Raw genomic sequence first — 23,775 nt, forward strand, 5'->3', positions numbered from 1 at the left:
CGGCATCCTGTGAAAGAGAAAAATAGAGATTCATTAGAAACACAGTTCTACAGAGGTGAATTTATAGGTAGAGATGAGACAGGGATGGTCTCACCCCCCCCCAGAGCCAACTGAGGAAGACTTTCAAGTGACTCACTCAGAGAGTGCCAGTGCTTGGCAGAAGGGGGAGCTAGTATCTTATTCTCCAAATGGATATATACCAAGAGCCACAGTCTAGGAGTTTGGCGGGTGAAACAGGGGAAGAAAGAAGAGAGTAAAAGAACAAATATTGCCCATCCTTCCCACCGCTGAACCTCAAGCTTTAGGGGCAGGGTTGAGCTGGGCTGAGGGTGGAGAGCTTACAGGAAACCTTTAAGTTGTATGCAGGATGGAAAGTTGGACTGAACTGGGCTTTCTAATACCTGAAAACACCACTCTTCAATAATATCCCCAAAAGGCCCCGCCGAAGCGTTTTTCAAGAATTGAGAAAGAAAAGTCCAAAAGAATACCATTTTAAGTTAGTTGCGGAAACATTCCTTAAAATTTTACATTACCTTTTTAATGCGAAGAAAAAGGTAGTTTCCTAATTCTACCCTACTGAATTCAGTTATTTATTAAGCAGGAGGAGTGGCTGCCTGAGCCCACAGAGAGATGGAGCTGAGCTTCTCTGGCTTGTGCCCTGGACACCAGCAGGGGAGGAAGCCCGGCACTGCTGGGCACAGAGCAGAACGTACGTAAACAGCTCACTGCCCCTGGGAAATGGCAAATATTTAGCACATATGAAATATTTCCATTTCAGAATTCTGACAAGCAGAATTGTAATATACATAATATCCAAATTACTTCTCACTGGTAGAACTGTGTAGAATAAAGTAGAATTTTTCCATTGAGTCTTTTGTCAAAACATGCAATTACCTTCCTCTAGGAAAAGAAATTCACTTGGGATCAATGAAATCAGCCTTAAGAGTGTAGAGAATGTATTTGAACAAAATTATTATTAGCCTAAAATGAATATGGATAAATACCTGATAGAAAATAATCACCAAGGCCCGGCACGGTGGCTCACGCCTGTAATCCTAGCACTCTGGGAGGCCGAGGTGAGAGGATTGCTGGAGCTCAGGAGTTCAAGACCAGCTTGAGCGAGAGCCAGACCCCCTCTGTACTAAAAATAGAAAAATTAACTGGGCATAGCGTCTGTAGTCCCAGCCACTCTGGAGGCTGCACCAGGAGGATTGTTTGAGCTCAGGAGTTTGAGGCTGTGGTGAGCTATGATGAGGCCATTGCACTCTAGCCCAGGTGACAGAGAGAAACCCTGTCCCAAACAAAACAAACAAAAAAACCCCACATTACTCACTTGGTATGATTTAGACTCAAAAAATCCCTATCACTTTGAATCCATTATATTTGAAATCTCCAAACAACTTTCAAATATTGAAAAAAGACACATGCCAGAGCTCCTGCCTAGTAACTTCCAAAGTGGAGAGTTTATGGATAATTCATTCTAACATTTCGTAAGCAGGTAGCATACCCGCGTACGTTATGACGGTGGAAAACATAAAAGGGAAAAGCCAGCGACAGCACTGCTTATTCACAGTCAGCGCAGCAGTGGGCTGGTAACAGTTTTCTAGGTGACTCTCAGGGAGGCTCCAACCCGGCGGCGCTGGGTCAACGTGATTCCTTAACCCTGGCCCTTACAACTACACACCACTGTGATGCGCTCCGAAGCTGATTACAAAAGCCTGACTGCTTGGGCACATCAAGTACTTGGGCGTCCTTTTATATTTTTCTCCCACGGAACACGAAGCCTGACACCTGAAACTCGTCTAACCTTGTTCGGGGGCTTTGGAGTTTTTATTACTTTTAAAGCCCACTGGGCATAGATTCAGTTTCGTGTGTGCTGTGTATGCAAGACCAACCCATCTCCCGCATGCACGGGGAAGAACGCGTGACAGTCAAGCGGCTCCGTCTCCCGAGTAACTTTTTTATCGGTTAGTCCTGAAATTTCCACAGGCAGCAAACGTCAAGCACCGGCCTGGCCACGCTCACAGACTGGGCCCTGGCGCCTCCCGGGCGGATCTGTCCACCCTGGTCCCGCCCGGCCCAGCCCCGGCCCAGCCCCGGCCCGCTCCGCCCGGGGCCCTGACCCGCGCCCCCCTCGCTGGCCCCGGCGCAGCAGGGCGCCTCGTCGCGAGCGCGGGGCTCCCCGGACCGCCCGCCGCGCATGTCCCGAAGCCGTCCCCACCCGGGTCGCACCCACGCCTGGCCTGGCGGCCGCACCCCGGTCCCCCATCCGAGGCCCCCGCAACTCCCCCAGAGGCCGAGCCCGGAGCCCGTCGGCGCTCCCGGAAGGGGGTCCCGCGGGGGACTGAGCTCGCAGCGTCCTCTCCTCTCCAGACACCTTCTCCTCCAGCCGCGCTCACCTGGCCGGCTCCCGCCGAGGGGCCGCCCGCCCGCACCCCGGGCCGCGGCGGCAGCGGGGTTCGGCGGGTCCGCAGTCCTCACGGCGCGGGGCGGGGGCTCCCTCCCGCCGGTCAGGCCCGCCCTTGAGTTTGACCTTTCCCCCCAGCCTGGCTGTGGGGAGGGGCCGAGCGGGCTCGTGCATGTCTCTGTGTGCGTGCGCGCTACCGGGCAAGGGGCCAGGGTCGCTCCCCGATGCCGGCGTCATTGCCATGGCAACGGCAGCCCATACCCCCCTCCCCAGTTTTCCAATTCCTGTCCCCGCCCACCGTGTGCGTCCCTGGGCCTCTTGTGCTCTCTCACAGGAATGCACGCACTCTCAGAGCACTGGGGCGTTGGGAGGTCATCTGGGCCTCCTCGCTCCCGGTCCCTCTATCTCCGCCTCTCGAAGTTCGACCAATCTGGTGAGAAGGAGGTGTGGGCGGGGCGGGCTCGGCTCCCAGAGAGGTGTGAAAAATTTCCCGATGCCGAGTGAAAACTGTTCCAGAGCGACAGAGCATGTCCAGTAGCAAAAGGGCGCGCTGGAGGCCAGTTTAGGGAAGAAAAGGAGGTGGCGGGATTGGGGTAGGTGAGAGAAATGTTAGGGCAGGTACTCTGCTGTCAGATTCGGACCCTGTGGATTGGAATGTAGCTCCGCCGCGTCTGGCTGTGTGACCTGGGGCGTGCTCCTTAAACACTGAACTGCACGTCCCGGGTAAAATGCGGTTGGTGAGTAAAATCGACCGCTGTTCTTCCAAGGATGGAAAGAGAGAATGTGGGAAACGCCTCACCTGGCAAAGGGTAGAACCTAAACGCCTGGGTATTATTATGGAGCCCACATCCTCCGTATTTCACAGATGGAGGGGACAGGGGACTTAGTCAAAACTTAAGGGACTCGTTCCAGGTCAGGTAGTGGCAGAGAGCCAGGCTTCAAGTTCAGTAATCCTCGTCCTACGTAGCCTGTCTTGTGCGGGGGCATCACAAATCCCGTGTGATCTGTGCGTCACTTCGTAGTCTTGCCTCCTTCCCAGCCCCGCGAAGGTTTAAAATTCCGCACATAGGGTTGAACAGCTTTGGGGCAACTTTTAGAAATTCAGCTTCTGAATTTGCCCCTGAACGACCAGCAGAATGGTGCTTTCCTCAATTCCCTTGGGGCCGCTGCATTTCTTCTAAAGTTTTGGTTAAAGCGTAAACACAGTAGCAGGGACCTCCAGGACCTCCACAATCCCTAGCTGGTGGAGGGAAGGTAACTCGGTTAACCAACATTTACCTAACATCCACCAAGCAGCAAATGTATTGAGCACCCTAATGCTTACCCACACCCTAATCCCTAACCCTAACCCTAGTTCTAACCCTAACCCATTCATCATTGTTTCTTAGGCCTGAGTACTACTCCATGGTATACATATACCACATTTTATTAACCCACTCATGTATTCACGTGCACTTGGGTTGTTAACACCTCTTCGCAATTGTGAATTTTGCTGCAATAAACATTTGAATGCAGATGTCTTTTTTATAGAATATCTTTTGTTCTTTTGGGTAGATGCCCAGTAATGGGATTGCTGGATCAAATGGTAGGTCTATTTGGATCTCTTTGAGATATCTCCATATTGCTTACAACAGCGATTGCACTAATTTGCAGTCCCACCAGCACTGTATGAGTGTTCCTATCTCTCTGCATCCACACCAACATGTATTGTTTTGGGACTGTTTGATAAAGGCCATTCTCACTGGAGTTAAGTGATATCTGATTGTGGTTTTGATTTGCATTTCCCTGATGGTTAGAGATGTTGAGCACTTTTTATATGTTTGCTGGTCATTATTCTGTCTTTTGAAAAGTTTCTGTTCATGTCCTTTGCCCATTTATTGATGGGGTTGTTTGATTTTTCCATGTTGATTTTCTTAAGTTCTATATAGATTCTTGTTACCAGCCCTTTATTGGATGTATAGAAAGCAAATATTTTCTCCCATTTTGTAGGCTGTCTATTCACTCTAATGACAGTTTCCTTGGCTGTGCAAAAGCTTTTTAATTTGATCAGATCCAATTTATTTATTTTGGTTGCTGTTGTGATTGCTTTGGGGATCTTCTTCATAAATCCTTTACCTAGGCCAATGTCTAAGAGACTTCCCGACATTTCTTCCAGAATTCTTAAGATTTCATGCCTTAGGTTTAAGTCTTTTATCCAATGTGAGTTGATTTTTGTGAGAGGTGGGGATCTAATTTTAATCTTCTATGTGTGGATATCCAGTTTTCCCAGCACCACTTATTGAATAGAAATTCTTTTCTGCAATGTATGCTTTTGTGTGCTTTGTTGAAGATTAGATGACAATATGAGGATGGTATTATATCTGGGATCTCCGTCCTATTCCAAAAGTCTGTATCTCTGTTCTTGCGCCAGTACTATACTGTTTTGGCTGCTATAGCCTTGTAGTAAAGATTGAAGTCTGGCAGACTGATGCCTCCCAATTTGTTCTTTTTGCTTAAGATTGCTTTGGCTATACAAGGTCTTCTCTGGTTCCAGAAGCAGTGTAGAATTATTTTTCCTAAATCTGTAAAGGATGATGGTGGAATTTTGATATGGATTGCATTAATTGTACAGATCACTTTAAGTAGAATGGACATTTTAACAATATTGATTCTACCAATCCATGAACACGGTAGGGATTTCCATCTGTGCACATCCTCTACACTTTCTCAGTGTTTCATAGGTTCACCCTATACATATCTCTCACCTCGTTATATATATTGTTAAATAATTAATTTTCTTTGATGCTATTGTGAAAGGTGTTACATTTTTTATTTCATTTTTGGCTTGACTGTTATTGGCATATATGAATACCATTGATTTTTGTGCATTAAGTTTGTATCCTGAGACTTCACTAAATTTATATATCAATTCCAGGGGTCTCTTGTTTGAATTCTTGAGATTTTCTAGGTATAATAGCATATCATCAGCAAAGAGTGAGAGTTTGACTTCTTCTGCCCCTGATCAGACACCCTTAATTCCCTTCTCTTGTCTGATTGCTATGACAAGCACTTCCAGCACTATGTTGAATAGAAATGGAGGTAGTGGGCAAACTTGTCTGGTTCCAGTGCTAAGTGGGAATGCTTTCAATTTTTCCCCTTTCAGTATGATATTGGCTGTGGGTTTATCATATATGGCCTTAATAATTTTAAGGAATGTTCCATCTATGCCTATTTTGTTAAGAGTTTTTAACATAAAAGTGCACTGTATTTTATCAAATGATTTTTCTGCATCTATTGAGAGAATCATATGGTCTTTATTCTTTCTTTATTTATGTGGTAAATTACATTTATAGATTTGCATATGTTGAACCATCCCTACATCCCTGGGATAAAGTGGACCCCACCCCCTGGTCATGGTGAATTACTTTTATAAATGCTCTTGGATTTGGTTTGCTAAAATTTTGTGGAGGATTTTTGCATCTATATTCACCAGTGATTTTCATCTGTAGTTTTCTTTCTTTTGCTACATCTTTTCCTGGCTTTGGCATCAAGGTGATATTGGCTTCACAGAATGAGGTGGGGAGGATATCATCCTTCTCAATGTTGTTGAATAATTTCTGCAGTATAGGTGTGAGTTCTTCTTTGTAAGTTTGGTAAAATTCAGATGTGAATCCATTTGGTCTGGAACATTTTTTTCTTGTTGGAAGACTTTTAATTGCTGCTTCAATTTCTGTGCTTGATATTGGTCTGGTCAGGAATTCTATTTTTTTCTGATTGAGCCTAGGTATGTTCTGTGTAAGCATTTGGAACTTGAAACTTTTCTCTAACTTTAAGACTGTTTCCAAAAGTTAATCAGAAATAAACAAATGAAGGAATGAATGATCAGAAAAATGAAAATCCTTAGGCAAATTTTATTTCTCCAAGAAGAAAGAGTCATATAAATCAGTGCTTAAAATTAAAATTATAAACAGCTAACATTTTGGCAGTCTGAGGATGTAAAACTGGCTTTCATTTGCAAGACCTACTTAAAAGTCTTTCACATTGTATATTTTTTTTAAAAAAAATTGGCACATATTTCCATGATGCTTTCTAAAGAATGTCTTCATTTAGATTTGACTCATCAGTGAATCTAGAGAAGAAGCTCTTCCACAGGAGAGTATCCAGCAGCATCTGGAAAGGAAAGTTAGAGTATTCTTTACCTAACAGATTTCATTGGAACTAAGTGAAAGTGAGTAAAAAAGAGTCAAGAAGTTTATCAGCATGTTAATAATAAAAAATATGTATGTACAAATGTAATATAAAATTATTATTAAATATAATTTGCCTGTAGTTGCATATTGAATTAATTGTCATTGTGGTTAGGTATCAGAGCTTCTGCTTTTCTGAGTCTTCATTCACTTACTCAACAACCATGTGCTAAGGTACTATGACAAGCACTGGTATACAAGGTAAGGATGATAGAGCCACATCATTGACCTCGATAATCATATAGTATACTATGAAAAACAAAACAGACAAATAGGCAATTTCCATGCAGAGTCATAGAGACTATAACAAGTTTAAAAGAAGGCACAATTGGAACACACAGAAGGGCCATATGTCTAAGTCTTCTCTCCAACACTATAAACTTTTTGATGCAGTGATATGGAAGTTGATAGCTGAGAGACAAGGAAAATGTGTGCCAGATAGAGGGCAGCAGCAAATGCAAAGTGCTGGATGTGAGGAGGAATGCTGTAGAATTCTAAGTAGTGGAGTTTAGTGAGATGCTACGGCAAAGGGGCAGAGTAGGTACGTGGTAAGAGATAAGGCTGAATAAACTAACAAGAACCACATTAATATGGGGTGCTTTCTCCCATGCTAAGAAATATGGAACTTTTTCTGAGGGCAAAAGTACACCAATGATATAGTGAATGACTCATTTACAATGTCACCCGTCAGGTGACTGCATGTGAACTGCAAGTGCTTGGCTAAATGTTGCTAGTGAATCTGGGGTCTTTTGGCCTGAAGTTGCTAACCTAAAGGTAGAAAGTTGATGATGCCTTGGTTTTCTGAGAATAGTTCCAGTGTGCTGGGTGACACACTGACAGATTCATGAGGATGGCAGGAGTAAATAAAGTGTAGAGCCAGAAAAAAAAAAAGTTACATACACTTCATGAGATTTGTAAAAAGCTATGAAACATGATGATGCAATCACGAGGCACAAGTATACTCTTCAGTATGAATGCTAGTGTTTTCACGTCTTTAATTACATGTGTGGATGAGGAAATATTTAATGCAGTATCTATTAACCAAACAATAGAGAGGAAAGTCACTTGTTTTTTACAGTTGATCTCAGAAATCATTTTGTTAATCTCAATTTCATTCATAAAATTTGACAGGATACCTTCTTCCAGTTCTATAGTTATTTCTTCATAATATTCCTGCCGCATCTCAAATAAGTCAAATACTATTTATAATATTTAGGTAAATCAGATATATTTTCATGAGACGATTGCAAAGACTAAACTTCACTTGAGAAGTGCTTAAATAGAAAAATAATCACAGAAATAAAATAAAATTCCTATTTATTTACATGCAGACAATAGAGAATATATATGTGTGATGCTACTTACATTCATCTAATAAAAAGCACAATTAATATTGGTCTATTGAATATACATCATTTCAAAAGGGTAGCATTTTCTCTTATTAGTACAAAGGGTGCAGAATTCAAGTAAGATTTTCGCATGAATGTGTTACTTTGTAATTCTTAGAAAAATCCTGCCTTTTATATAAAAGTATGATGAGTTTTTCTCACTTTGATGGATTTTTCCTTAAAATTAAGTTGCTATAGTCCACTTCTAGAAAATTAAAATTTTAAAATATGCTTTATGCTGCTAACTTTTTAGCTCAAAATCTTAAATATACACATGAGGAAAGTGGCACTATCATAATGTCATGTGAATATTGTGGCAGAGATTAAATAAAAATATTTTGCTGTCTGTATTATGACTAACGTTTTTTCATATGAACACAAAGAGTTCATAAAATTTGCTTGAAAAAAGGAAAAATATGCATTACAGCCAGTTTTCAAACCTAGTTTCTTAGATTCATGATCTTCTAGAATTAGAATAAGGCAAAAAATATATGGTTCTTTAATTGTTACTTTGATTTATTTTCAGAAATTAGTACCAAGTTTCTGAAACATCTGACTACTTATAGATGCAATTATCTACTTGTTTATGAAATGTGTGAAAACATTTCAAACTATATTGTAAATGTTCTCATCTAGAAGTTTCTTATTTAAATCTTTTATATAAAAGATATTGTCCCTCTATCCTCCTGCCTAAGCCTCCCAAGTAGCTGGCACTGCCGTATGCACTACCGTGCTGAGCCTTTAAAATTCTCCCCCTAGTCAAAAATGGTGAAACATTGAACAAATATCTTAAACTGGGTCAAGTATACTTGAACTATTTTTTTTTCCTAAACAGCTCTACAATTACCATAGCTTTTCATTGTTGAATACATTTTGAGATTTTCCAGAAATAGATTCTTTGGTGAAATCAAATTTTGGATTGGGATGCTCTTCTTACATCTTCAGGGGACATGGGCACCATGTTTGGCATTCCATGGAGTTCTGGGTAGGAAGAATATAATTGATTCTGTTTGGTCATCATTGCTGTTTAAAGACTCTTGATGGTCTTTGCAATCATAGTCACAATCATTCAAATGATACCAACACAGAGAGACAAAAGTGAATGCCATTTTAAAAATTCAAATATTTGCTTGATTTAACTATTTAAAAAGTGCTGTGCAATTGCCCATCAACAGGCACATTTTACAGAATTGAGATAAAAATGGTATAATTACCATGGGGATTAAAGATGTATTACTACTTATGTGTAAGAAAAAGACAAATCTTTTAATTTAAAAAGAGAAGTTAATCTTTGTAGTTCTACAGGTTTATTTAATTCATAAAGCTTATTTATCTTGGATTCTTATAAATAATAAACATCCAGATGTGGTTAAGTGTTTGCATGCCAATCATTCCCTTATGATTAAGGGTGGAAAATTTGATATGGTAGAGGAAAACCTTAAAAGTGTTATGAATCACAACCACAGTCAAACTAAAATCAATTAGAAGGAAGCCAAAGCACCTCTCAATATACTTTCTGTTATTAGCCAATAAGATTCAATTTCTAAAATTTAACTTAAATGCAGCTTTTAAAGAAATTTAAAAAGCGTCATTTTCATTACATATATTGAATAGCATTAATATTACTACATGGGTATCTCTTAAAAATGAGAGCTGCAGGGACTTTAAGAAAATGGAAAAATTTCTCTTTCCTCTCTTTATTAACACAGAAAATTATAACCTTTACTTAGCATGCATAGGTCCTTTAAAAAAACTCAGTATTTCACCAAATAAAAACAAGTATTATATCAGAATTCGGAAACCCAAAGGAAAGAAGATAATATAACTAACCTCACTCAAGTTGTTCTTCATGCCGGTATGTGAAGTCCATGGGCAGGAAAAAGAGAACGTTGAGTATTCTTTTGAAGTAAATTCTCTGTGAAGACCTAAACCATTATTAAGATTGCCACCAGGAGGTGACTATAGGACTGTCCATGAGTGGTAAAGAAAGTTCTGGTCTCCTGTCTCCACAAAAAGATTGCTACTGAATGCTGCTAGTCTCTCAGTAGTTCTGTGAAGACTGCAAAAGACAAAGTTTAGTAGTTCATTTTTTTCCTAAATGATTCCTCAGTGATTATATTTTTAAAAAGTGACCTTGAGAGAAAATGGAATTTCCCACTAAATAGTGTTTTAACTCGGAAAATGTGTCACAGCATGCCGACTCTGTGCAGTTATAGTTTTGCAATTGTTCTAAAGAAGTATAAGCATTCCTAGGGGAATGTCTGAAAATAGTAATTCAAATGAAGTAAGGAGCAGAGAGAAATGTCTAACAATAATGTGAGGCTTAACAGGTAACACTTGCTGCCTTCTGGAATGGATCTATTTATAACATTCTTGAGGGTGTCATTAGAAATACTTGTATTTAAAGGGTTAGTAAGTGAAACATTACTAACCTATTGGAAATATGTTATTAGCTTGACTATAATGGCCATTCACTATGTGTAAGTAGATCAAAACACAACATTGTACTCCTTAGATACATACAGTAAAATGCTTATCACTAAGAAAAGGTAGAAATTATTGTATTTAGTAAGGCAGTATAAAGAAGTTAATATACTGAGTGCCAGAAACCACCAAGAGTAGCTGCAGTAATTGACTCTTTTGGTTTACTTTGTAATCTTTCAAAAAGTAGATAAACTATTTAGGGACTGGTAACAAGCAATTTTATAACAGCATCATTGTCTAAATTATAAGACTTCAAAAATACTTAGCTGAAAGCCTATTAGGTCAGGTTAATGACATGAGAATATTAAGGGGAAAGAAAGTCATAATAAAACAAAAAAGATGGAGAGATATAAACTGTTCTGGACTACCATTAAAATTATAGTATGTACTTAGCTTTCATGTCCCACTAATGTCATAAACCTGTCTCACTAAAAAGCATGTTTTCAAGGCAAATTAATGAACTAAATTTATTTTCTATTCCATACTTTGACTTACTTTTTAATTTTGTTTGACAAGTATTTTCTAGCTTCCAAGTCTAATTGATAGAGGTGCCTGTATTTTCCCAATTCAATATAATGAAAGACTTCTCAAGAAGTTTTCCTGTTGGAGACTTCAGATTCAAGATCTTTCATTCTGAGTTCCATCTGACTTCTAAGTGAAGTTCTCTGTATTCTTCAGATGCTGCTTGTGCCTGAATCAAATTAAAAGGATACATTTTTAGCAGTGACAACCTGAACAATTCTTGCATATTTGTTTCCTTCACTTTTAAATCAGACAGCCATTTTATTTTATTTTATTTTATTTTATCTTAAATTTTCAAGACAATGTCTCCTTCTGTCACCCAGGTTGGAGTGCAGTGGCCCAATCATAGTTCACTGCAGCCTCAAATTCCTGAGCTCCACCAATCCTCCTGCCTCTACCTCCTGAGTAGCTGGGACTGCAGGTGTGCACCACCATGCCTGGCAAATTTTATTACTTTTTGTAGAGATCAGGTCTCATTATGATGCCCAGGCTGGTATCAAACTCCTGGCCTCAAGTGATCCTCCCACCTCAACCACCCTGGGAGGCATGAGCCACTACACCCAACCTCAGAGAGCAATTTTAAATATGTGACAAAAGAAGCTGAGGTTTAAAACATTTAACATCAATTGTCAACTAAATTGATAATTTCATCTGGCTTATAAAGAATTGAATCATTCCTCAATTACTACTTATGTGATCTGATAATCCAAAGAAAAATAGGAGTAATTTAAAATTTTAAAATTTGAACAATTTAACAGAAATACAATTCAAGAATATGGTACAATTTCTAAATCACAATTTTTTTCTTTTCCTAATAGTCTTCTTTTATGCTAACTGGCCCAAATAATCAAATGATTCTCTAAGGAGTATCAGCCTTCTCAAAGATCCATTTAGTTACAATGATGACAGAAACTAAAAAAGCTAAAGGGAGCAACAGAGGCAACCTTCCTTCTAGAAATCTACAAATCCAATTGCTGTAATGGAAACAGAGGAAACACACACAATGTACACATCAAAAATATAATGTGCAGTGAAATAAAGTAAGTGCATTTCACACTTAACTAACCTGTAAAAATAGATTGACTTGTTTGAATTTTTCTACAATACCTTTCTTGTGCTTTCTTCAATCTCTCACTTATAGTGTTCAACTTCACCACATTGAAAGCGCAAAAATCCTGTGGTGCTGGATGAAGGTTGGAGATATCAGTATATAAAGAGATGAATATACAGATTATATAGAGATATAAGTATAACCATGGGTTCATACACACACAAATTTTCTAGTTCTGACTGCCAAGAAGCAATGAAAATAAATCTTGGTTTCTATTTTTTTATCCTTCATTTTATTAGTTTTTTTTTTTATTTCTTGGTTTCTAAATAACATTTTCAACTATAAGGAATCAGGTCTTTGGAGAAATGATTGATTCTAGGACCAGGCCAATGAAAATACCAGATGATCCTGGAGCATCCTGTGGTGCCAAAAACAAATTTAAAAAGTGTCCAAGAACAAAAGGAGAGGGCAGGTCAAAGAGGCATAGAGCTTACCTGAACAAGCTACCAATTGCCAAAGCTAGCACTATCTGAGCAACAACAAGAAATAGTGTGATATTGGGGGGTTATAATCCAAAGTGAAATATAAATATACATGAGTCATACTAATAAAAATAATATGATGGATAAATAAATGGGAGAGAGGAATCATCTTTCCTATGGAAGAGTTTCCAATAATTTATGTAGAAAACATGGGGAAATAGGAAATCACTATTAGAACACCACAGCAGTAGTCGCTGCAGGCAAGATCCAAAGTCGGATCGATATTATTGGGTGAAACCTGAAAACGAGATTTGTAAAAGCTCAATATATATTTAACCACATATTTACTACCTGCTGTGGTTAGTCTGATGCAGTTATAACATACACAGTGTGGAAAGGGAAAGATAGTAAGTTCACATTGGAGAAACCTGGCAGACTCCACCTTAACCAGGTGATATGGTTAATGTCAGCAGTGATATCTTGCCCCCGTATGATGTGAGGAAAAGGTCGCTTCGCCTTTGTGTTAGTCTCTCCACAAATCCATAGCCCCAAACTAGACAGAGAAGCATAAACTAGGGGAATTCTATAAATATATAATCTGTATTCATAAAAAGTTCCAAGGTCATGAAAAACAAGGAAAAAGTGAGAAACTGTCAAGATTTGGGAAGACTACAGAATCATAATGACTAAACACAACACTGTATCTAGTACTGGATCCTGGAACAGACAAAAATAGGAATGGAAAAATGGTAAAATTCTAATGAATTACACAATATAGTTAATAGTATCATAGCAATGTTATTTATTTTTTTTAGTTTTGTTAAATGTATTATAGTTAAATAACATGTAAACCTTAGGGGAAGTTAAGAAAAGGACATGTGGAAATTCTGTGAAGTCTCTGGAATTCTTCCTTAAATCTAAAATTATTTCAAAATATATTTTTAAATAAAGCATGGAGGAGAATAAACTCTGCAAAGTATGGAGGAGAGCAGTAGGGTTCTTTGTTTTCATAGGGAGGTCAGAGAAGTTCTGACACCATTGTCATATTGTATCTCCAGCAAAGAGGAAGCCAAGCCTGGGCCATGTCTACAAAACCCTGATGACAGAGTGAACAGCAGATAGAGGGGAACTGAGGCAAGATGCTGGCATGTTCAGGGAAAAGAATAACAGCAAAACCATCAAGGCAGGTAAGACAGGGATGAGGTCAGAGAGGAGCACTGGGAGTGGCAGGAGGGATCTGTTAGCCCTGGGGAAGAATCTGGGCTTTGCTGTGTCACCTGAAACCATCTTAGGTGTTTGAACTGTGGGGTGGCTTGCACTGTCTTGAAGGCAAGACCCTCTTCTGGTTTCTGAGAATAAAATGTGGATGGGCAAGGACTAAGGCAGCAGAGGCCATCTGAGATAGAAAAGGACAATAAAAACTACAGCAAAAGATGATGCTATCTGGGTGAGAGCAGTGGTGGAGAGGCAGTGAGGCCTCACAGATACCAGATAAAAGTATAATTTAGGGCCCCGGCACTGGTGGATATATGACATATGGGTTTAAGTGAAAGAGAGACAGCAAGGATGACAGCAAGAACACTTTCCTAAGCTACTGGTATGATGTGGTTGCCATTAACTGAAAAACAGAAAGATTGGAGAGGGAGAAGATTGCAAAGCAGAAGAATGGGAGAATAGTGATTCCAAATGACTCCCAGGTACAAAGGCTAAGTGACCCCACAGGCAACTGGACATCCCAGACTGTAGATCAGGAGTGTGGGACCAGGCTGGATATATACAATCATCAGCCATCAGCACAGTGATGCTATTTAAAGTCATCAGACTATATAAACTTCCCTCTGAAATAAGTTTAGAAAATAAAAACAAAGAAGAATGAAAACAAACTATCAAAGGAGTCTGCAAAGGAATGGTTCCTGATGTAGGAGGGTAAATGAGAGAATGTGGTGTTCTAGAAGCCAAATGAAGAGAGCTTTAGAACTAGACAAGAGTGGGGATGAACAAGGCCAATGATTACTCCAATATTAAATTAAGATGAAGGCTAAGAATTAAACTTTGGATCTAGGAAGAGGCCAATGGTGACTGACCATGGCAAAGTTGGGAGAAGGGGAAGATGGCTTGTATGAGTTCTACATAGAATTGGAGGAGAAGAATTGAAAACTATAAATATTGATATAAATTGGAAAAGAGAAATAGAGTGGCTTGAGGAGAATATATGGTAAAAAAAAAAAAGGTATTATTTATTTTCGAGAAGCAAAAATTACAAAATAATAGTGAGGAGAAATTCTCAGTGCATGAGGGGGCATTGGTCAATGTCTAGAGGTATATCCGTGTGTAGAAGATGGTAGATAGATTCTAGTGAAAGGGGGAGGGTTTGGTGTGAAAGGGGCATGGGCAGTGAGCATGCCTATGGCATCAGGAGAGAAGGCCAGGGCATAGACACACACAGCATGCAGGTGGACAGGTGTGGAGAAAATATGGAAGATCCCTTCTGATTGTTTTTGTTTTCTCAGTCTCAGTAGGAAGAAGGACCTCGACCAAAGAGTGAGCACTGGAGGTTTTGGAGGTTTGCAGGAAGAAAAGCTGTGAAATATTAAAAAAAAAATACCGTGGGAGCATCACCAGACTAGAGAACATGTTAGAATTTGGGGGCAACACTGAATACCTTCATGAAGTTACTGGTCATGAGTCAAAGTGAGACCAAAGCTTAGATACCCTAGCAGAAATCTTGTCTGGATGAGATGCTGGCGGTTGATCATTAGATTCATCACCTAGCCCAGGGCTGTTGGTTGATGCCTGAGACCCATGGAGGAAGGGACAAAGAATCATATGTAAAAAAGCAAAAGAAAACACTGCACCACTAAAAGCTTTGAAATGTTAACACTACTTTTAAAGCATGTAAACAAAAGATGAGAAGATGACCGTCTCTCCCCATCCCACTGCTCGTCATGGAGCACCTCAAAGAATCTCCTGCTTTGGCACTGGTGGAATTTTCAGCCTTACCAGGTGAAAGTGGTGGTGACCTGAGGAGGATTATGGAACCTGTGAGTGTGCACAAGCAGGAGGACACTGCTGGACCCACGAAGAGGAAAAGGATCAAGATGTGAACACCATGTGGTGACTGACTAGAACGTCTCACCACGAAGGTCCCTCTGAGAGTTCCCAGAAGGGCCTGAATGTAGACTCTGTCGATAAAAGATTCATGAAGGTTCGCTGTGGGAGGAGGAATTCTAAACACAAACCTTGCTCTGGCTGGTACAGAAGGGAAAGTCAAAAAGATTTAAAGCACAAGTGGACCTGACACATCACTGCTTGCTTGAAGACAGAAGAAAACCCATGAGATGGAGTGCAGATAGTTATAAGATGCCAAGATTGGACCTTGGCTAACACCCAGCAAAGAAATAGACCCCATCCCTAAAACTGTGAGGAACTGAATTCTAGCAACCTGAATGAGCTTGGATGCAGACTTCTCCATAGAGCCTGCAGACAAAAAACCCACCTGGATAACAGTTTGATTTCAGTCTTCTGATACCCTGAGCAGAGAATCCACCCAAACTGGGAGCTCTTTGTTAATAAATGAGTGTTGTTTTAAGCCCCTAAATTTGTGGTAGTTTGTTATGCAACAACAGAAAACTAGTACACTAGTCTTCATACATCTCTAGTGCAGGGCCTCATGAGCTTTAGAACCAGGACATTCATGTCTGGTCGGTGGCACACAGGGAACTCAGTGAACTGGGGCCGTGGGGCATCAGGTTCTCTCAGAGACATCAACGTACCTGGAAAATTGTGCTCATCTCCACAGTGATGGAGTTAGTTCCTGAGATCTTTTCCCCAAACTTGTTGGGTTAACCTTTGACCATGATTCAGTTTCAAAGCCATTATATTATATAGCATAATTCTATCCACAGACTCCCATTTACTTATAGAAGAATAGTAGGACTTTAATAGGCTGTGAAAAAGTTTTACAATGTTGATAATCACAAATGAGACCCTATTAACACTCATTATATCTGTGCCTCCAGTTCATTATTTCTTAGGATAATCAAATGAAGTTGTCACACAGAAGGACTATTGTTTTTATTGTGGAAATTACAGTTTTTTTTCCCCAGCTGGCATGTTAATTATCTCCAACCTAATCACCAGAAGATTCAAGGATTTAAAAAGGAATCAAATACACAAACACACACACACACACACACACACACACACAAATTTTAACTTTAAGACAATACAAATCTGGATCTAGCCAAGTTGGAGAAGCCTCAGCATCTGAAAGGTGAAAAGAAGGTGCACTTACTGGGGAATAACACAATGATGAGTTCCTTGGGTCTTCAATTTCTTCCCATATGCTCTGGAGAAGAGTGCTGCGGAAGCCTCCAATCAGGACCACTAAGTGGCACAGACGAAACAAAACAAGAAGCCTGCTCTCCCAACCAAAGGATTGGAAAAGAATGGTCTAACAGCAGAAAACCTTGCTGGCAATACCCACCCAACTGCAATGAAATACCAGGATGGTTCCAGTGGAGTCCATCGGGGAGCAGATTATCTACTTCATATCCACTGAACAGAAGCAGCCATGCTTTGATGTTCTTGCCTGCTGGTATTACTGGCACCAACAAAGGAGCTCATCTTCTATTTCCCATCTGGCAAAAGTAGGCATTATGATTTTCACTTTGGAGTGGTAGCAACAGACAAAGTAGGAAGCTGTTCTCCATCCCCTGCCTGACAAAAGGAAATAATTTTACAGTTCCCTTGGCAATGTAGTATCAATGGGGTCCAGAGGGAACCTGAGCCCCCACACCCACCCAGCATGCAAAAGATTTACCAAGACAGTGTGAAGCAGAGCTAGTGTCATCTTTGCAGCCCTGATGGCACTGGAGTTCAGTAGGAAGCTGAGCCTCCACCTCAACTCAATAAGAAAGAGTCCCACACACTGAGAGGCAAGGTGAGTGTCACCTTCCCTACCCTGGAGTCACTGGAGACAAGTAGGAAGCTGAGCCACCACTGCAAGCCAGAATCAACACACTGACAAGATAGTAGAGTCCAGGCTAATCAGCACTTCCATTTCACATACTTCTGTTGTCAGCAGGGCCCAGCAGGCAACTGAACCTCTACGCTGCCCCAGCTACAATGAGACTGAGTGAGGTCATGCCAATAAGCAATTAGGAATTGTCTGGAAACAAATGAAAACCTTAAAAATTTCAGGAAAGGAAAAGAAGTTATGAGAAACAACCAAATGGTTATGGGGGGTAAGATGGTGGACCGAAGGCACCACCAGCCAGAGCATCTCTATAGAAGGAGAAGTTTTAGATGAAAGAGAAAAAACAGACAGACAAATGTAGATAAGAAAGGGGGCTTAAGGAAGTGTTCCTGAACCCACAGGAGACTCCAGGGGAAGAGGAGGAAGAGCAAGATTGGAAGGAGAAAGGCATCGATGGGAATTAAGCCCAGTGAGGCTAGGAGTCCAGGCAGAAGGGTACCTGGATCCAGTACCATACCCCTCCCTTGTATCTCAGACTCTTCCTGGGCTCTTGAGGTGCTGGAGAGACATTCTGTTGACGCAAGCCCAGACAACGCTGCTCCCAGTGAGTGGAGAGCTGCTTTCAAAAAGGGCACCAGACTCCCAGCACCGCTTAGTGCATCTCATGCCGCACAGACCCAAGCAAGATGGGAGATTCCACATTGCTTTTTGACACACCTGCTGCCTTTGTCTTCACCAGGGTGCCCCAAACATTCTGGTTCCATCTTCCTCATCCCAACACAGACATTTCTCAACTCTGGCCCAGACTGCAGGAGCCACATGAGTGCAGTGGGTCCTGGATGATGAGAGTGATTCCACACACTCGTCATTCTGGGTGGACTGCCTCCCAGAGAGAGGTTTGAAGAAGACGAGAGAGTGGACTTTCCTCCACCTAGACTCTTTTTCTTCCCTTCCCCTTCCCCTCCCATGGCTACTGAGAGAAAAAATTGAGCCACCACACAGAGGCTCCCACAGGGAATGGAGCTCATACCTTTTCTCTGGAGGTCCTGTAGCAGAAAAAAGAGGTGCTTGGACTGTGAGTGCACTGCCTGCTGGCCATTCCTGGTACTGTTGCTGGTGACTTCAGCAGAGTGGGACACAGCCCGAAGTGGAGGGACATTGATCCAGCTTGAGCATCCCAGGAGGGACTTGGGAACAGTATGCTTCTCCCTGCTATGTTCAGGGATTGATCTCCAGGGCCCAGAGGATGGGCCCACATGTCAGATCCAGTACACTCAGGTCCCAATCACAAAACCCAGGGGCAAGATGGGATATTTGTGAATAATTCTCATGAGCTGTGGATGCCTGCAGGGGCAGATTGGGAGAGAGTGCAGTTTGGGTTCACACCTATGGTGTACATGTGGGGGCACCCCTCCTCCCCCAGAAGGGCCCCATTCCCAGCTCTGGCTGGGATCCTGGACAGGGAAACTCCCAGTCCCCATCACAGTCATAGTACAACAAGGCTGGCTTGAGGTCCTGCCTGCCAGCAGAGGCTTGGAAGAAACCACAGAATAGGGGAGGGTGGAAAGAAGTGAAGTTTGTTCCAGACTACCTGATTCAGGGTCTCAGACAGCCCTGCCTCCACACACAGACTTTCTGGCTGAGTAGGCCCTACTTCAGCCCATCCCTGGCAGCTGTGCCCAAAGGCAGAAATTTGACCCCTGCTAAAACTTCTGTGGAATTTTAGTGCAGGTTCACGAAACCAAGTCACACCCAGCCTCACTCCCCTACCTGGACCTGCTGAAGTGTAAAATAAGGACACATCTGCCAGTTCCAGAGCCCCACCCACCATCTGGGACACTAGAGTTCTTCTGAGTAACTAGAGGAGGTCCCAGGAACCAAAAACAACACTGAAGCTTGTTCTTCCCAGCAAGCAACACCTACGGATAGGGAGGTCAGTTTACATGCCCTTTTACTACATTTACTGACTCACCATACAGGGTGTGGTCAGTTCTCACACAGAAGCATGACCTCAGGGCTCAGATATTAAACTCGGTATATGTCATTATCGAAACAAAAGAAAATCGAAAGGTTTTACCTCCAAAGAGGTAAAAATTGCTCCATACGAGAAAGAATCAGCAAAAGAACTCTAGAAGTATGGAAAATAAAAGCTAAAGAACACCCAGGAAAGGCTTCACCAGCACTCTAGCAATGGATACCAACCAAAATCATAACACTGAAATGACTGGTGAATAATTTTGAACATGGATTGTAAGAAACCTCAATGCAATTCAATAAAATATGGAAATACAACACACAAAAAAAGCCAAAGTGCAGGAAATGAATGAAAAATTCACTAAAGCAGTTCAAGTATTAAAGAAAAATCAAACAGAACTTCTGGAGATGAAAAATTCATTCAAGGAATTACAAAACACAGTAAGAAGCCTTAAGAACAGGTTAGGTCAGGCAGAAGAAAGAATCCCAGAGCTTGATGATACCACCTTTCAATTAAATCAGTCAGTCACAGAGAGAGAACAGAGAAATAAGGGAAATAAACAAAGCATACAAAAATATGGAACTATGATAAGAGGCCTAACATAGGAATCATAGGCATTCCTGAGGGGGCAGAAGAAAATACACAATGGTTAGATAATTTAATTGAGTGAATGATTGAGGAAAATTTCCTTGACCTTGCTAGAATTCTAGATATCCAGGTACAAGAACCTCCTAGGACCCCTGGCGGAGCCATGATGAAGAGGAAAACACAACACATAGTCATCAGAGTGGAGAAATTAAACATGACAGAGGTGCTCTTATGAGCTGTAAGGGGAAAGCAGTAAGTAGCTTACCCAGGGAAACACATCACACTAACTGCAGACTGCTCAAGTGACACCTTACAACTGGGGCTCTACTCTCACTCTTCTCAAAGGAAATAAGGCCCAACTAGATTTTTGTATCCTGGAGAACTAAGTTTCATATATGACGGAGAAATAAAATTGTTCTCAGATAAGCAATCTCTGAGGGAGTTGTTCAAGATAAGACCTGCCATGCAGGAAGTACTCAGAACTGCATTAGTCATGGATCAGCACAATAGAACTCATCAGTGTAAAATTACCCAAAAGCTAAAGGTTAAAGGCCAGATACCACAATGGCACAGAGATAAAACAAAGCAACAGAAATCTAATCAACAGGATGCACAGATCCGACCCACTTATCAAATATTTCAATAAATATGAATGACTTGAACTGCCCACTGAAGAGACATAAATTAGGTGAATGAATACATATACATATGCCAAGTAACATCTATCCTCAGGAAATACATCTAACTCACAAAGACTCATTCAGACTCAAACTGAAGACATGGAAAACAATATTCCATGGAAAGGAAAACCAAAAGAAAGCTGGTGTGGCAGCTCTCATATCGAATAACTTAGTCTTCAAATCAACAAAAGTAATGAAAGACAAAGATGGTCATAATATAATGGTAAAAGGAACAATTCAACAAGAAGACATAACAATTCTAAATATTTACATGGTCAACAGAGCTGCACTCATATTCATGAAGCAAATACTACTTCATCTAAGCAAAATGATAAATGGCAGCACCATAATAACTGGGGTCTTCAAAACCCCTTTCACAGAACAGAACAAATCCTCCAAATAAAATATAAACAAAGAAACAATGGACTTAAAGTGAACTCTATGAGAAATGATCCTAACAGACATTTACAGAACATTTTACCCAAAAACTGCTGAGTATACATTCTTCTCATCAGCTACTGGGACATTCTCTAAGCTTCACTATATCCTAAGCAATAAAACATGTCTCAACAATTTTTTTTAAAAAATGCAAATTATACCATGTATCCACTCAGACCACAATGGAATAAAATTAGAAATCAGCTCCAACAGAAACAATCATCTCTACACAAATTCATGGAAACAAAACAACATACTTCTGAATGATACTCAGGTCAAGGAGGAAATTAAGATGGAAATCAAAAGATTCTTTGACCTAAATGATAACAAGGACACAAGTTATCAAAAATCTGTGGGACACAGCTACTGCAATCCTGAGAGGAAAATTATAGTCATACATTCTTTTTTCTAAAATACAGAAAGATCACAAATCAACAATCTAATGAATCATCTCAAAGAACTGGAAAAGGATGAGCAAACCAATTCCAAACCCGACAGATGAAAAGAAATAAGAAGGATCACAGCAGAACTAAATGAAATCAATAATAAAAGACCTATACAAAAGATTTATGAAACAGAAAGTTCATTCTTTGAAAAGAAAAGAAAATTGGCATGATCCTGACTAGATTGGCAAGATCCTCACTAGAACCAGAAGCACAAAAGTCAGGGTGCTAATAAGCTCAGTCAGGAATGAAAAAGGAGAAATTACAACTCATACCATGGAAATACATAATATCATGTATGAATACTATGAAAATGTCTATGCAGGTAAACTTGTAAGTGTGGAGGAAATGGACAAATTCTTAGAATGACAATGCTTCCCTAGGCTCAATCAGGAAGAAATAGAATTCCTGAACAGACCAATATCAAGTACTGAAATTGAAGCAGCAATAAAAACTTTCCTAAACATAAAAGTCTCAGACCAGACGGCCTCACAGCTTAATTTTATCAGACCTACGAAGAAGAACTGGTGCCTATACAGCAGAAATTATTCCACAATATTGAGAAGGTAGGATTCCTCCCCAACACAGTTTACAAAGCCAACATCACTCTGATCCCAAAGCCATGAAAGGACTCGCCAAAAATAGAAAATTACAGACCAATATCCATTATGAATATACATTCAAAAAATGTCAAGAAAATCCTAGCAAATCTAATTCAGCTACTCATCAAATAAATAATCTATCATGATTAAGAGGGCTTCATCCCAAAAATGCAGGGATGTTTCAACATACACAAACCTATAAATGTAATTCACCACATAAACAGAAGTGTAAGCTAAGACCATATGATCCTCGCAGTAGATGCACAGAAAGCATTTGATAAAATTTGGAACACTTTTATGATAAGAACGCTTAACAAAATAAGCATAGATGGGACTTACCTCAAAATGATAAAAGCCGTATAGGACAAACTCTCTGCCAACATTATACAGCATGAGGAAAATTTGAAAGATTTCCTGCTCAGAACTGGAACCAAACAATATTGCCTTCTATCACCAGTTCTGTTCAACATAGTGCTTGGGTTCCTAGCCAGGGCAATTAGATAAGAGAAAGAAAGCAAGCCAATACAAATGGGGGCAGAGGATGTCAAACTACTGTGCTTTGCTGACAATATGATATTTTATCTAGACCCCAAAGATTCAGCCAAGAGATTATTGCAATTGATAAGTTCAGCAAAGTCTCAGGTTACAAGATTAATGTACATAAATTGGTAGCATTCATATACGCAAACAACAGGCAAACAGAGATCCAAATCAAAGACTCCATACTTTTCACAATGGCAACAAGGTAAATAAAATACCCAGGAATATATTCACCTAAGCTGGTGAAAGAGCTCTACAGGGAGAACTACAAAACACTGAGCGAGGAAATAGCAGAGGACATAAACAGATGGAAAGCCATACCATGCTCATGGTCATACTGCTCAAACTGATCTACAGATTCAATGCAATCTCTATTACAATACCAACAACGTTTTTTGCATATCTCAAAAAAATAAATGAACACTTTATATCAAACAAGAGAAGACCCCCGTATAGAAAAAGCAACCTTAAGCATAAAGAAAAAAATGGAAGGCACCAATTTAGCAGTCTTCAAGCTATCCTACAAGGCTAGAGTATCCAAAACAGTATGGTACTTGCACAAGAACAGAGACATAGACCAGTGGAACAGGACTAAAAACCCAGATACAAAACCATCCAGATAGAGCTATCTGCTCTTTGATAAACAAGAAACATACACACAGTGGGAAAAAGAATATCTATTCAATAAGTGGTACTAAGAAATTTGGATAGCCACATGCAGAAGACTCAAACAGGAACTGCCCTTTTTGCCTCTCACAAAAATCAATTCACAATGGATTACAGACTTACACCTAAGGCATGAAACCTTAAGAATTCTAGAAGAAAATGTTGGAAAAACTCTCACAGACATCAGCCTAGGCAAAGAATTAATAAAGAAGACCCCAAAAGCAATCATGGCATCAGTGAAAACAAACAAATGGGACCTTATCAAATTAACAAGGTTCTGCACAGCCAAGGAAACTCCCATGAGA

General features: G+C 40.4%; 1 protein-coding gene and 1 long non-coding RNA gene across 2 annotated transcripts in view; one reads left to right on the top strand and one right to left on the bottom strand.

The window, feature by feature from the left end:
* Window positions 1–6,445: 6,445 nt before the first annotated feature.
* Window positions 6,446–23,775, bottom strand: part of LOC123629746 (ankyrin repeat domain-containing protein 26-like) — a 33,838-nt gene continuing 16,508 nt past the window's right edge. The window contains exons 7-11 of the mRNA XM_045539160.1: window positions 12,135–12,210; window positions 11,001–11,196; window positions 9,852–10,080; window positions 8,869–9,002; window positions 6,446–6,556 (exon numbers count right to left, since the gene is read on the bottom strand). Coding sequence (XP_045395116.1) covers window positions 11,157–11,196; window positions 12,135–12,210 — 116 coding nt within the window. The 3' untranslated portion in view covers window positions 6,446–6,556; window positions 8,869–9,002; window positions 9,852–10,080; window positions 11,001–11,156. The remainder of the gene's footprint in view (window positions 6,557–8,868; window positions 9,003–9,851; window positions 10,081–11,000; window positions 11,197–12,134; window positions 12,211–23,775) is intronic.
* Window positions 13,337–16,158, top strand: LOC123629748. Its single transcript, XR_006732201.1, has 2 exons — window positions 13,337–13,747; window positions 15,071–16,158. It is a non-coding gene; the product is annotated as an uncharacterized LOC123629748 (long non-coding RNA).

Source organism: Lemur catta, unplaced genomic scaffold, assembly GCF_020740605.2.
Source record: "Lemur catta isolate mLemCat1 unplaced genomic scaffold, mLemCat1.pri scaffold_41_ctg1, whole genome shotgun sequence".
NCBI lineage: Eukaryota > Metazoa > Chordata > Mammalia > Primates > Lemuridae > Lemur > Lemur catta.